The 15,966-nt window shown below is 35.5% G+C and overlaps 1 protein-coding gene across 1 annotated transcript in view; it reads right to left on the minus strand.

The window, feature by feature from the left end:
* Positions 1 to 346: 346 nt before the first annotated feature.
* The window catches only part of LOC125166572 (triadin-like), a 31,908-nt gene continuing 16,288 nt past the window's right edge, over positions 347 to 15,966 (minus strand). The window contains exons 4-6 of the mRNA XM_047860462.1: positions 8,405 to 8,446; positions 6,154 to 6,189; positions 347 to 2,482 (exon numbers count right to left, since the gene is read on the minus strand). Coding sequence (XP_047716418.1) covers positions 2,343 to 2,482; positions 6,154 to 6,189; positions 8,405 to 8,446 — 218 coding nt within the window. The 3' untranslated portion in view covers positions 347 to 2,342. The remainder of the gene's footprint in view (positions 2,483 to 6,153; positions 6,190 to 8,404; positions 8,447 to 15,966) is intronic.

Genomic DNA, 15,966 nt, shown 5'->3' on the forward strand with positions numbered 1-15,966 from the left:
TGTGAGTTCCCTATTAAAGACAAAAACTTTTAATCCAACCATTTATCTTTTCCTTTAAAATGTAAAGCACAAACTTGAAGGACTAGAAACACTTTATTTGATGGAACCATACAAACAGATGAGAGTTTAGTTAGTATTTTTGAAGTGCTATCATCATTGTAACTTTAAGCAGATAAACTTTAATTATTATTAACATTGTTTCAATCTTAACTGGTTTGTTTAAACTCCAATTACAATAAATTGGCATATTTTACTTTTTATTAAATAGTTTTTATAATGACAATGAAAGATGCAATGATGCAATGTAGAAAAGCACTCGGAGGAAAAATCAGTGCTACATCCAAAGTATTATTTCAGAAATTTATTTTGACATCATATTCATATTAAGATATGTTGTCAGTGTCCACAGTACATCTGTGAGGTATCAGGTTGTTGTTTGTCTTGAAATCCCTATTTCACACATAGGAAAACAAGCACAGTATATTTAGTAAATTTTCCAAGGGCACACATTGTGTCAACATAGCACTGGGAACAGAATTTATTTCTGGTATTTTTCTTACATAGTCCAGTGCCTAACATAGTGTCCTAGAAAGAGTAAGTACTTAATACATAGTCATTGAATGAAAGAATGGATAAATCATTCTATGAAATCTAAACAACTGTCATATTTGCTCTCTATTCCCTTCTTCATTAAATTGAAGAAGCCGTAGGAGCAGTTGAGCAATAAACTTTACCAACTGTCCCCTCCACAAGTTTCCATTGCTACATGAAGAAGCTTTACAAGATGATACCATCTGGTCAGTCCTGAAGTTATACACTCTAGGTCCCCCCGAAAGAGTGTCATTAATCTTGGTTCATCGTAATGTTGGCTTTTGTGGTGTGAGTTAGATCTACCAGCAGGTGTCTGAGACCAACTCTTTTCACCGAAGTCACTGAAAATCCATTATTAATACTGAACGTGTTACTGATGCCCTAGCCTAATATTTTAGTAAATCAGAGTTCTAAATTAGACTTAAAGAACTTGATAGTTGTTGAAAATAAGTCACTTGGCTAGTATTGGCTCTGGCTACCTCAGCAGAGGGTAATTATAATGCCAGAAAGGATAACTTAATTTATTTCCTGAGTTCATTTGTCGTAAGTTGAGTTGCAACTGTAAACACGATTAAGGTCACAGTGGCATGACTTTTAAAGTTGATAGAAAAATGTGGTAAAGAACATAAGTGTTCATATCACCAGAAGACAAAAAGATGACAAAGCCATCATAGTCATTCCCAATGATCATCAAGTAACTTAAAAATTGTCATTTGTTCTATTGGTGCTGATAACCACTTAACTAAAAAACAAGTAAGACATCTCATGAAGCACTTATGGTTAAAATATAGTTCTTCAATTTTGATGACATTCATTTATATACATATATATATATTTTTGAGAAAGAAAACCCATTTAACTGTACAGAATGATCCTATGTAAGTGAAAGGAAATGCCTTTGCATTTGTCACCCAAATTTAGTGATTGAACTAAAATTTCATCCAGGTGACATTTTCATTAGGACATAGTCTGGAGAAATCTGAAAATACTACATCTCATTTGCCTTTATGTCAAACAAATGATTCACCAGACCTGCCTAATTGGATGGTATATTTCCACTGGAGTGAATGTCCTAATTATAATTTAAGACAAATCTGAGAGAGAAGGTTTATCAGACATTTCTACCTCATTTTATCATGTCCAAAGTTCAGAGATATTTTGAATTCTGTGTAAAAGAGCATCACAAGGAACTTACAGCACTCTTTGGTGCAACTATTACCCATTCTTAAAGCATTGCCACAACGAAAATAGAAAGAGACATAAGTAAAACTAAACTATTAAACATCAACTTAGTGGGCAAATTGCGTTTAGAGATCCACATCATAAAGAGTAGCTTTTGTGTAGGCTCCTGTACTCCTTAAACTGAAAGCATAGTCTGTGTTTTCATGTAAGAATATATCTAACTGGAATCAGGAATTCCATTTTGTAATTGTGTCAGTTATATTTAAAAGATCATTATTAAGGAAACTTTAATTTGTAAGCAACTCTACAGTGAATAGAAATAGGAAAATATAAGCATCCACACTTAGCAACAAACACAAATAACAGATTCTTGAGCGCCATATCTTTCAACATGTTTGCTTATCATTCAATCCTTTTGCCCACCCTTTCTCTGTAGGTCAGGCAGGAGAGTAAAACATTTTCAGAGAAACTCCCCAGATTCATGATTTTAACTGCCTACGCCACTGCAGACAAACAATAGGTCCTATCGTCGAAGTCTCAAAGCACTTGTAAGGGCCATGCATGTGTATCTATTGTCCTTGTTGCTTTTGTCCTGGAGAACTTCGTTGGCCAGAGCTCTCTCCGGGATGATGCGCAGGAGTGACAGGAAACTGAAATCCATAGCCATTGTATCCATCCAAGTAGACACATTGGAAGAAACTGATGGGGCCTATGGAAGAGAGCATGATAATTTGTTAAAACAAGCAGAACATGAGCAGGAACAAAGGTAAATCACAGCCAGATAATACAATGTATGTGGACATGGGTTCTTCAGCTAGATAGCCTTGACAGTAACTATCAAGTTAATAAACCTCATTGTGTCTTAGATTCCTCACATGTAAAATCAAGACGATAGCAAAAACCTCATAGAAATGTTGTGGAAATTAAATCAGTAAATATATGTGAAGCACTTGAAATCTTTCCTGACACATAATAATCCCTTAACAAATGATAATAAAAATTATCTGGCATAGAAAGTCAAAATACTTACATCATAGGAATCTATTGATGTGCACTGTACTCCGAAAAACTGTTATATAGTTACAGATTTTAAAACATGAGCTTATCTATATGAAAAATAACTGACTTTTCTTGTTTCTTTTAATGTTTTTATAAAACCACAGAGAGCCTTGTGGTCTTAGAGTCTTGAGGCTTTCCACTTGCCCTTACTCTCCTGAGATGGCATAGTTACTGTTCGTTAAATTTTGTTTAACATTTATGTTTATTTTAGAGAGAGAGAGAGAGAGACAGCACATGAGTGGGGTAGGGGGAGAGAGAGAGAGAGGGAGACACACAAGGTCCAGGCTCTGAACTGTCAGCACAGAGCCCTAAGCAGGGCTGGAACTCACCAACCGTGAGATCATGACCTGAGCCCGGATGCTTCACCGACTGAGCCACCCAGGCACCCGGGGAATACTTTTTACGACAATGCGTCCAGGTAGCCGCTCTGTTGTCAGAGCAGACAGCAACACAGAAAATGTGTTAAAGCCAAGCAAGGCAGTGCAGCGTGGTGGGTAAGGGCATGAGCTCCCAATGCTCCCATGTAGCAGCTTTGTTAAGAGATGGTGACTCTAACTTCTCCGAACAATCATGGGCACCTGCTGACTCTTCAGTGCTTTCTATTTTATCTATTTGCCTTCTGTTAATGAACCACAGAGTTTTTGCCAATGGCCAAGAAAGAGAATGACTGTTGAAGTGACTGCTATGTGGAATATGGTGAAGCTGGCCAAATTCGTATCAGCCTAAGGGCTTATGAAATAGAATGAAGCAAAGCAGGGGTATTAAGCAGCTAAAGGAAGCAATAAGGAATTATTCTGATTTCATCTCCCTGGGTGTCAGCTGACTTGAATCACTGGTTTTCAGTGATGAAAGTAGTTTGGAGAAATCTTGACTTTGTTCTTTCTTTTCCCCTTCATCTTATCCAGAATCATTTTCTTTTCTGTTGTAGCTTTAAAGAGAGGCAGTAACACAATCTGCCCCCACTCCCAAGGTTGTAAGTGCTTGGGGCTTTGACGGGCCACTGCCAGGGATGGCAATAAAGCTAGACTGCACTGGGACAACTGGGTGGCTCAGTCTGTTGAGTGACTGACTTCGGCTCCGGTCATGATCTCACTGTTTGTTCGGTTGGACTCTCTGCTGTCAGTGCCAATCCTGCTTCAGATCCTCTGCCCCCCTCTCTCTCTGCACCTCCCCTGCTCTCTCTCAAAAATAAATAAACATTTAAAAAAATAGCTGGACTGCATTAAGATGAATGGCAGCATCAGTGCTAAAAGTAGAAGAGTCCAGCAGGGACAGGTTACCTTCCAGCTGAACTGTACTAGACATGGGCACATTTCTTTTTTTTTTTTTTTTAGATTTTTTTTTTTCCAACGTTTATTTATTTTTGGGACAGAGAGAGACAGAGCATGAACGGGGGAGGGGCAGAGAGAGAGGGAGACACAGAATCGGAAACAGGCTCCAGGCTCCGAGCCATCAGCCCAGAGCCTGACACGGGGCTCGAACTCCCGGACCGCGAGATCGTGACCTGGCTGAAGTTGGACGCTTAACCGACTGCGCCACCCAGGCGCCCCGACATGGGCACATTTCTGAGCATCTACTTAATTGATGCTGATAGGCTGTTAATGGAAATATCATTACATCTGCAAATGTTAAGGCTTATATAAAAGGCTCAGGAATATCAGACTGTAGAACTATTTTATAGTTAGATGGAAATAGGAAGTATTGTTTTTCTACAGAAAATGCTCCAATCAAACTTAAAATATTTGATGAGTTTTTTTGCTAAAAATATTGAATTGATTCATTTGTTCATTTTAATTTTTTAAATATTTTTAAATGTTTTTATTTATTTTTGAGACAGGGAGAGACAGAGTGTGAATAGCAGAAGGGCAGAGAGAGAGACCCACACAGAATCCAAAGCAGGCTCCAGGCTCTGAGCTGTCAGCACAGAGCCTGATGCGGGGCTTGAACTCACAGACTGTGAGATCATGACCTGAGCTGAAGCTGGAAGCTTAACCAACTGAGCCACCCAGGTGCCCCTCATTTGTTTTTAATTAAACCTTTTATTTTGAGATTATTATAGAGTTGCTTGCAGTTGTCAGAAATAATACAGAGCTATTCCCATATACCATTCACCCAGTTTCCCCACTATGGTGACATCTTTACAAAACTATAGTACAATATTCCAAACAGGAAATTGACCTTGATACAATCCACCTATTCTTTTGAATTATATTTTAATATTTATTTATAAAATAAAGACTTTAACTGTTTATGTGGCATAGCCACAAATTTTTACCAGTAGGCTAATAATTGGGAAACTCCTGTTTAAACCAGAAACATGCCCAGATTGACTTTATAGATTTTTGAAATAATAGTGAAAAGTACTGTTTTTCTCAAAACCTGATTATATGAAGGGCTGTAATGACTCCCTCTCTTATTTGCCGCAATCGCCTCAACATCTGAAGCAGAGCTTGGAATGTAGTAGGCACTTAATATTTGCTCAGTGAATCAAGTATTAATACGGAGTAGGAGTCATTTGCTGTTGTAGTGGGCATTTTAGTAACTTCCTGCAGAAACACCTTAAAGAAGCAGTTAGAATCCAGAGAACATTATTGATTTCATTTCTTCAGATAAATGTCTATTCTTTAAAAGCATTAAGCGAAACGAACTTCAGTCATACCTATTTCAAACATTGCTTCTTTTAGTCTGTCCAGCAATGACTTTAATGCAAATGCGAATCCAAAATGTATTGCTTTACCATTTGAAGAAAAATATCTAATTTGGAAATATCAGAATGATGAGAATCTTGGACATTGAATTTTGTAACTGCACATGAATGTTGATTGCATTCTACAATCAACGATCCAAAGACTATTAAGAGCCTGCCACATATCTAGAAAACCAAAAAGAACTTTCAATCTTAAAAGAAGTGAGTTTCTAAGCAATTGAATTGCTGAATCTTATTTCTACATTTTTTTCTCTTTGATATAAGAAAGTTCAGCATATCACTTCAGCTGTCTGATTATAAAGCAGACAGTAGCACATATTGAAGCACAAGTTTAGTGAGAGTGCACAGGATCAGAGCTGTGTAGAATGGTCTGCGATAAATGCCACTTCAGTCATTACTTTGTAATTCTTCCAAATACGTGCCTCTTGCTTGACACAAAAAGTGGTGGGCTTATTTTTTGAAATATAAGTGACCTACTTTAATGTTATTCATCATGTCTGTGCTAAAAATCTTTTTCTTCTCATCCTGGTCTTCTTAAGGGTCTAAAGTGCCGGTTTATACTTCTACCTTTAATATAGAATGACTTCATAGTTTTAAAGTAATTATAAACTTACTTTTTTGCTTCTTTGTGGAGTACACATCTTCAGCTTCTGGTGTATACAAAAATATGAAAGTAAATAATTTGTACATTCACAGCTATTATACAAATATGTAGGGAACTAAAAATGTCTAAACGGTTGCACAATATGAAAGAAACAGGAGCTAATTCCCTCTTTATAATATATTCTAGGTTCTTATTCAGATTCTATTCAATCTCTCACCCTAAAATTTATAGCTAAGAGCCAGTAGCAGAAGAGGAGCCAGTGGAAGAAAAGAATGTGGTGTTCAGTATGTACTTGTTCAAACAGGAACACTGGTCCTGATGTGTTGGATGTTGGTGGGTGAGTGCTAGCAGATGCACATATTCTTTTTTTTAGAAGAGGTCTTTAATGTTTAAAGTTATAACATGTAAGAGTGAGCGGGCTAAATAATGAATATTTCAAAGTAATTCTAAATTAAAAAAATTTTTTTAAGGTTTATTTATTTTTGAGAGAGACAGAGAGACAGAGTGCAGAGAGAGGGAGACACAGAATCTGAAGCAAACTCCAGGCTCTGAGCTGTCAGCACAGAGCCCGACACAGGACTCAGGCTCACAAACCATGAGATCATGACCTGAGCCAAAGTCATATGCCTAACTGACTGAGCCAGCCAGACTCCCCAATGTAATTCTAAATGTTTGAGGGGCTTAAGTTTTTAGTAATCATCTTTGCCATGAAAGAATATCAGCAGACTGGTGTCCTGTATTAGTCCCTTTTCTCATCTGGCTCATGGATTTCTCTACAGTAGTGATAAGTGCCATGTATTTATCTAGTGATGGATAAATTGAAGCTATCTAGTTGAACCCCTTTATCTAGCGTTCACATTAACTGTTGTTCACTTTTGGGCTTTGGGGGTTTCTTGTAAAACCCTGAAAGGTAACAAAGATGTGAATGCATGTGTCTTTCATCAAAAGTTAGGTTTTAGACTTCAACAAATTCTAAATATGTTCAAGGACCTTTCTTCTCAAAGTGTGATCCATATTCCAAGAGTTTCACTGTTATTTGGAGACAATATATTATATTAGAGATAATATATTAATTATATATATTAATTATATATATTATATTAATTATATATATATAATATATATAATATATATATTAATTATATATATTATATTATATATTATATATATTATATATAATATATTAATTATATATATTAATATATAAAGGTAGTTCTTAGGCCCCAACCCACATTTATCCCATTTTAAAAAGATTGTCAGATGATTTATGTATAAAATGATTTGAGAAGCAATTGTCTAGAAGTCAAAAACATGTTAAGAGTTATTGTTCTTAATAATTCAAGTTTTCAAAAAAATCTAAAAATTAAGTATTCAAAAACATATCTTAGGACAAGTGTAAATCATCCTAAGACTCAGGTGTCCATTTCTTTGTGTCTTTCCTCAAAACACTATTTTCTATACTGTTAATTAATTCTGGGCACTGCTATAGTACATATATTTTCATGGCAAGAACAACTCTTACACAAGCTCTATTGTTTATAGGCAAGTTTGGAAGTATAATAGAAAATATCTATTATATAACATGCCACTCTAGGGACTCTGGAAACCCTTCAGTAAAAAAAATAAAATAAAATCAGTTGAAACTCTTACAATACAAATAAAGAAATTTAGTCCTGAAAAGACTTGCTCAAGATTATGTATCTAGTTGTGATATATTTTTCTGAAGTTTGAGCCTTTTCTTTCTTCCTTTTTCCATCTTTCCTTCCTTCCTCCTTCCTTCCTTGTTCCTTCCATTTCTTCCTCCCTCCCTTCCTTCCTTCTTTCCTTCTTTCCTTCCTTCCTCCCTTCCTTTCTCTAGCCATTGCTGTTAGTATAGGCAAATTGTTTTAAATTTTTTTAATAAAAATATGTCAACTTCACCTTTAAACATTTATCTGGTTCTCTTTCTATCAAATAACATCCCCATTCAATTCAAAAATAGTGAAATGATGGTTTTGAAATATTGTTCCTGTAAGCAGATTGGACAATAAATGCATCTAATATTTACTTTTAAATAAACCAGTGTCTAGTGCCTTCAACATGTGAAGATATGCATATTTTTTCCAAATAATGTAAAAAAGCTGTTTGTCTAAAAAATGGGTCTGCCATCTAAATATTACTTAGAAAAAGCTAAAGACTAAATCAAGAATAGTTAAATAAAACAGACAAAACATCATAGCCTTAAGAGAAAACTCCTAAATACACTGAAGCAACAAGTTCACCTTCAGCTTTCTTTGAAGCCGGTACATCTTCCAGATCTTCTCCTAGAGAGTAAAGAAAGGACACATCAATCCATGGTCTATTTTCCAGCTTTCCCAAAGAAGAAATTTTGTATTTAAGGTTTTTGAATCATAAGATCTATTACTCTGCGAACTCAGCATTTAGTGTCTCTATGAACAAGAACTTCCTGACAAACAAGGCAACTTCTCTGACTTGGGAAGAGGGTGGGGGGCAATGGATACCGTATCAGGCTGTGGTTAGGGCTGACAAAAGCTGGCTATGATAAGAAGGACCTGCAGTGATGCTCCCAAATGTGGCTCTCCTCTCTGGCTCCTAACACTCCTTCCCCAAACTACCAACACTTCTGGAATTTAGGACATTGGAGATAAATACATAAGCTAGATCCCGAGAAAAATATCCGCCAGCATATTTTATTAGTGGACTGATTAGATTTTAGTCTTTTGATGGATAATTGTAGAGGCAATTAAAAGACACTAGAAGTTGAACCAAAGCTCAAATACACAATGACTCTTAGCTTACATTATGTAAATTACTTGCTGTTTTGTGTACAGGCACATGTGGAATAATGTGGAAGATTTTTAAGTCAGAGATAATTCTAAGAAAATATAATTAAATGATCTTTAAATGTTCACATCAGTTTTTTAGCATTCTTAATGAACTGAAAGAGGGTCGGTTTTCTATTATTTATTCAGATTTTGCATACCAGCTGCTCACTAATAAATAGAAAAGGGGTAAAATAGGTCAGTATGCAAATTTTCTCTAATAAGAAAGAAATGTGACCTTTAGAAACAGATGTTATTATGTAAAAGAACAAAATGGGAAAAAAGAAAATTACGACCACTTTTTTGCAGTAAATATTTTTAAACTACTTAAAAATTTTATTTTTTAATTAGCAACTTTGGTGAAAAAAGTCTCATCAGGACTCGGAGGCCAAGACTGAGACCCCAAAACAGCTGTTTGTTTGTTTTTTTCCTTGTCAGGCTGGAGCAGAGTTTGAACCAGGAAAGAACCTCTCCAGGTCTGGCCATAATTTACTCTCTACATCTGGGTCTCAGGTAAATTGGTTGCAAACTGGCTTCACTTCATCCAAGGACCTAGTTCAGGGCATTCGTGGCTTCCTTGTGTTGAGCGTCCCTTGCTCCTGATGTTGGCAGTGTCACTTAACTGTGGACTGGAGCATCCATTTGGGCTGGAGCAGTGAGTTACTAAAATTTCACCCTGATTAGTTTAGAAATATTTAAATACAAGCTTAACTCAATTAAATGCTGGATTAAATGACCATGGTCTGAAATTGCTCTGTTAGCTGCCATGAATAAAGAAAAGGTATAAATGGGTACATGATATTTTGAAGTAACTTAACTATATTTTTAAAATGATGTCAGAGTTCTTAAAAGAAGCAAATGATAGTTACACTTTCATTGTGTAGCAAGAATCTGCTAATTTTTATGGAGGATGTTTATAAAAGTAAACTAATGCAAGGTTCTTGTACACAAGAAATACAGATTTTATTTTTGAGGATTATAGCACACATAAGCTTAAGATGTTTATGCTCTGGATTCATTTGTTATCCCTGGAGAAATAAATATGGGTAGAATAAAAACACGAGCTGCTTCTCTTTTCCAAATTCTGTATTCTGACCCAGCATAAACTAGCTACGTGATAAAAGCTGGCAAGAAGTGAGTCATATGTCAATTGCTCAAGCTAACCGGGAGAACAGAGGCACCAGAAGGTAAACCGCAAGCCTAGGGCAGTTGCTATAGAGATGCAGTCTCTGTGTAAGCAACTTAACAGCAACAGAAATTTACTGAACTAGGAATAATGAATGTACCGCAATTGTCACTGCTCAGCATACAAAAAAGAAATAACACACTTACAATCCATTTAATTTTATAACTTGCGCATTGATTAGGTGAGTGGTGGCTTGGATAAAACAAATATGACTCTAAAAAGGTATAATAATTACCATAAAAGATGTATCAACATGTGCCAATGGACTTTTAAGAAAACATTTTATGAAGGAAGTTTAATTTATTTTTTATTTTTATTTTTTTCCTTGGAAGGTTTATCTGAAGAAATACACTTAAGATCAGATGTAGAAGAAATCAAGAAATAGCGATATATAATAGCCACACCCAATTTTGGAATCAAATAGGACAGATGTTTCAATTTCTTGCTAAGTTTGCACAAGAATAAGGAATGTGATGTTTTACTTTTGTCAGTTTTTAGGGTCACGTCAGTGCAGATATCCCACTCCAGTCTAAAGAATAAACAATTCAAGATGCTAAAAGTGAATAATTTGATATTTGTTGCCTTAGAGTTCTCTAAGCTGGACAGTGCAATCTCCAAGCCAAACAGGGATGACAAACGTTCCTAAGCCTAAGGACAATGACTGGAAAGCAGAATCAGATGATTCAGAGGCCTTGGGATTCTGTGATGATCTGAGTGTACCTGCATCTTATTTGTGAAATGGAAGGGAAGGAAGAATTATCCACAACTCATCACTGGAACATCATAGCTATTAGAACATCGATTTTTAAAAAGTGATTTGTATACTTTGTATAATTTTAGAACACAATGAATTTTATTTTCTGCATATGTCCCTTAGTAAACAGTATCTTTTCATTAAAAAAGGAAGTCTAATTTAAAATCGGTCCTTTGAGGGTGCCTGGGTGGCTCAGTAGGTTGAGCATCCAACTTCAGCCCAAGTCATGATCTCACAGCTCATGAGTTTGAGTCCTGCACTGTCAGCACTGAGCCTGGAGCCTGTTTCAGATTCTGTCTGCCCCTCCCCACCTGGTGCTCTGTCCCTGTCTTATAGAATGGGTCCTTAATATAGAGGGGAATATGACCGAAGGAGATGGCAAGTTTCAAGTGAAGGCAATCATATGAAGAAAGACTAGATATAGCAAAGAACAGAAGAGACTCAAGGAGCAGATGGAATGTTGAGGAGGGCAGGAGAAGTGCATCTGCAAAGGTTAGAAAATGTTATCATGTGGAAAGACAGATGTCAGGCTGAGCATTCTCTACTCAATGTCCTAGCCAGTGAAGGTCATTCAAGAAGGAAATCATGTTCTAATGTACTTTGTAAAAATAACAAGACTAGAATATGAGAGAATGGATTCAGAGAAAGAAATTGGAAATGTATTTTAACAGTCAACATCAAAACAATGATTTCTGCAATTGGAAATCACTGACAGAGTTGAGTATAAATAAGGCTTCATAGGTACAATTAAATAGGATTGAGTACATGTGAATGCAAGAGATTATATAATAAGGGATACCTTAATGCACTTTTTGAGTTTGGAAGAAAATAGTGGTGCCACTCCCAGCAACAAGGAAATCCTAGGAGGTACTCATTAGCTGGGGGCATCATAGGAAATTTAGTTTTCTAGCAGTAAATTGTGGTGTTGGTTGGTCATGATACTAAAAGTGTCTAAAAGGAAGAAAGAGAAGGCAAGTTGTCTGGAAAAGTTTACAAGTGACATGCATTGAGTTAATAGGCAAAACTGCGTGATTTAAGAGCTCACTTTTACTGATAGCAATGATAGCTAATACTTACCATCTGCTGGGCCTTATTATTTCATATGTGTTACCACATTCAATTGTGACAACCCCTTTGTGGGGTAGGTGTTCTTATTTTAAATCTCTTATATAGATGGAGCAGAGGAGGGTTAAGTGTTGTCCGAGGTCACAGAATGAATTAAGTGACAGGACTGAACCATGGACCCCAGTCTACCTGGATCAGAACCACTTGAATGAGGATTTATATTTATTTCACAAATAGTATAAATGTTATTCCTGTTATGTTCCAGCCACTGTTCTAAACACTTTATAAATGAGAACACATTTCACCTCCTTGGAAGTGGATACTATTCCTATTCCCATTTTGTAGGTAGGAAAATTGAAGGCTAGAGACTCAAGATCCCAGGGCTAGTTAGTGGGGAAACCTGGGATTCAACTCAGGCATTTTGGCTTTAGAGATTGTGTTATTAGTCACTGTGCCATTCCACCTCTAGAGGCTGGCCTCCCAAACTCAGTTCTCTCCGATTTCAGAACCTATGCATTATGTCGCCGACTGCATAAACCATGAACTTGTGCAGAGCAGAAATGAAAGAGTGTCCCTCTTCTAACAATCCATTTTCTTTCTGGTGGGATGAATAGAAGAGTTACTTATCTGTATTTGAAAATGATAATAACAATGAAGATGAAAATATATCTGTTCTGTTTGCCTAAACACTGTATTTTAGGTAAACTTATTCTAATCAATTAAGAGTGAAAATATTATCCAGACTTCCAAACTGTAGATTTCATCTTTTATTTATATAGAAACTTAGATTCCAAAGGAATCACAAGTATTAATGACTCTGTCCTCTTATCTAAATCAGACTTCTCCACGATAACAGTCATGAACACATGAGAGGTCTTGTCTGTGTTGCTACCATTTCAATCTTTTAAACATGCTGATGTCAAAGTCTGGCTTTTGTATAACTCTTTTATACTTATGAAATTACAGCTACAGACACAGAGGTTCTTAGCTATCTAAGAAAACAATAAAATGATCATGATAGGTCTAAATTTTGTATTTTCAAGTAGTGCTTGGTTTTTATCATGAAGTAAAGGAACTCCTTCCTTGTCTCAATTCCATAATCTGCTTCATATCACATAAGTGTCTGTTCCAACACTTAAATTTACATGTATGCGTGTATATATATATATATATATAATTTTATAAATTTTATAAAATATATAAATATGTACACATATATGTATATACATATTTATATATAAATATGTACATGTGTTATTTAAAAAATTTTTTTATTAGTTTTTCTTATTTTTGAGAGGCAGAGAGAGACAGAGCATGTGTGAGGGACGAGCAGAGAGAGGGAGACACAGAATCGGAAGCAAGCTCCAGGCTCTGAGCGGTCAGCACAGACCCCGATGTGGGGCCCGAACTCACGAACGTGAGATCATGACGGTAGCCGAAGTCGGATGTTCAACCGACTGAGCCACCCAGGCGCCTCTGTGTGTGTGTGTGTGTGTGTGTGTGTGTGTGTTATTTTGTCATCAAGTGTAAGGCCCTGAAAAAAAAATCAGAAATTCTCTTTGCCCTTTGCTTCATAGTTTTTGCTGAGCTCCAAGACTGGTCTCCAGCCATTAATCAAAAACAGAATGAGAGCAGAATGGGACTTTAGGAAAGTTCAGGAGATAAGTCTTTGTCTGCATGGGGTCAAGGGTAGCCTTGGTTCTATGAGGCTGAAAACAGATACAACTTAAAAAGCCAGTATGTTGACAGTAAGGAGACTCGTGTGTGTGTGTGTGTGTGTGTGTGTGTGTGTGTGTTTGTGTGTGTGTTTGAGTGTATATAACATTAATACATATGGATATATATATATAGCATCAATATGGACAGTAATTAATATTTGGCTGAGAGAAATTCCAAGAACATAAAGAAATGTGGAGTTTAGCTGCAGTACCAACAGTTATTATGATGTACAATTACATGTATTTATAAATACATGGATTCAATATATGAATTAACAAACTTTATAGTAAAAATGACAGATTTATCATTCTCAACAAACAATCTTATCTTGGTTCCATTTCTTATTCTCTATGAGGGTGTTCTCAGATTTTTGGTTACAGAAATTCTTAGCAGTCTTAAAAAATTAAGGACCTCAAAAAACTTTTGTTTATGTGGATTACGTCTATTGATAATTAATGTAACAGAAATTAAAACAGACATTGTTTTTAAACATAAGGATTCTCAAGCAAACAGCTCTTTGGCTGAAAGAGCGATGACTTTCTCACATATCATTTAGCCTTTGGAGAATTCCACTGTATGCTCATGAAAAAATGAGAGCAATAAAGGTAAATAGTGGTTGAATATTATTATGTAAAGTGTTTCAGGTCACCTGAAAGGATTTTGGAGACCCTAGGGATCCATAGACTATGACATTGAGAAATGCTACTCCAGATGAAGAATTCTATTTCTACAAAATAACCAACATTAACAAAAGGAAATAATTAAACATAAACCTGTCAAAAGGAAAGGTAATTATTCAAAGTAAGTTTATTAGCCATATATTACATATGGCTATATATAGATCAAAGTATTTGAGAAAACAAGAGAGTAAATGTCACCTTTTGAGAAAAAAACACAAAACATTTTATTTCTCTAACACAGGAACCAGTAAAATAATGCAAGATATAAGCAGAACACAGACAAAGCAAAACTGAATTCTTCAAATTAAAAATTATTACAGAAGAAATATCTGGTATGCGCTTTCACCTACCATATATATTTTACGCAAAAGTTATTACATATAATAGCAACCATTTGCCAATTAACTGTTAATATTGCATTAAAAGAAAAATTTTAAACTGAGTTGAAATACACAATGAATGTAAATTTTTTAGATTTAGGCTTAGATATCAATTTCTTTCTTGTTTGCTTGCTGGCTTTCTTACCTTCTCTTTTTCTCTCTTCTTTTTTTTCTATATTAAAACTGTCCCTTCTAAGTTTGGATAACTGTAATAAATTTAACAACACTATCACACATATGCATGTTAATAAGTTAGAAACATATTTACAGTGGTTTCTAAAGGTTGTTGGAATCTCAGTTTCTTCTTCGTATAAAGTGTATAAATTCATCATGTGTATTTTATGATGTCCCCTATGTGTTTGTAACATAAAAATGTCTGAAATTGAATCAGTAATCAAAAATCTCCAAATAACCAAAAGTTCAGGACCAGACAGTTTCATAGGCGAATTCTACCAAACATTATAAGAAGAGTTAATACCTAGTCTTCTTGAATTATTCAAAAAAAAAAAAAAAGAAAAGAAAAAAGGAAACTTCCAAATTCATTTTATGAGGCCAGTAATACTCTGGTATTACTCAGTATTACCAAAATAAGATAAAGACACCACAAAAAAAGAGAACTATGGGCCAATATCTCTGATGAACATAGATGCAAAAATCCTCAACAAAATGCTGGCAAATGAATCCAACAATACATTTAAAAAATTATTCACCATGATCACATGATATTTATTCCTAGGATGTAAGGGTGGCTCAGTATTTGCATATCAATCAACATGATACATGCCATCAATAGAGAAAGGATAAAAACCATTTAATCATTTCAAAATATGGAGCCTTATGTACAAGAACCAAATTATGGAAGTAGTCCGTGTCCACCAATAGATGAGTGGATAAAGAGGAGATGGTATATATAGATGTGCAATGGAATGTTATTCAGCCATAAAAAGGAATGTAATCTTGCCATTTGCAACAACATGGATGAAGCTAGAGAGTATAATGCTAAGTGAAAGAAATGAGTCAAAGAAAGACAAATACCATAAGCTTTCCCTTATATGTGGAGTTTAAGAAACAAATGAGCAAAGGGAAAAGAAAGGTGAGAGAGACAAACTGAGGACAGACTCTTAACTATAAAGAACAGATGATTACCAGATGGGAGTGGGGGGGGGGGATGGGTGAAATAGGTGATGGGGATAAGAGTACACTTATCTTGATGATCA

Source organism: Prionailurus viverrinus, chromosome B2 (assembly GCF_022837055.1).
Source record: "Prionailurus viverrinus isolate Anna chromosome B2, UM_Priviv_1.0, whole genome shotgun sequence".
In the NCBI taxonomy this organism is placed as follows: Eukaryota; Metazoa; Chordata; class Mammalia; order Carnivora; family Felidae; genus Prionailurus; species Prionailurus viverrinus.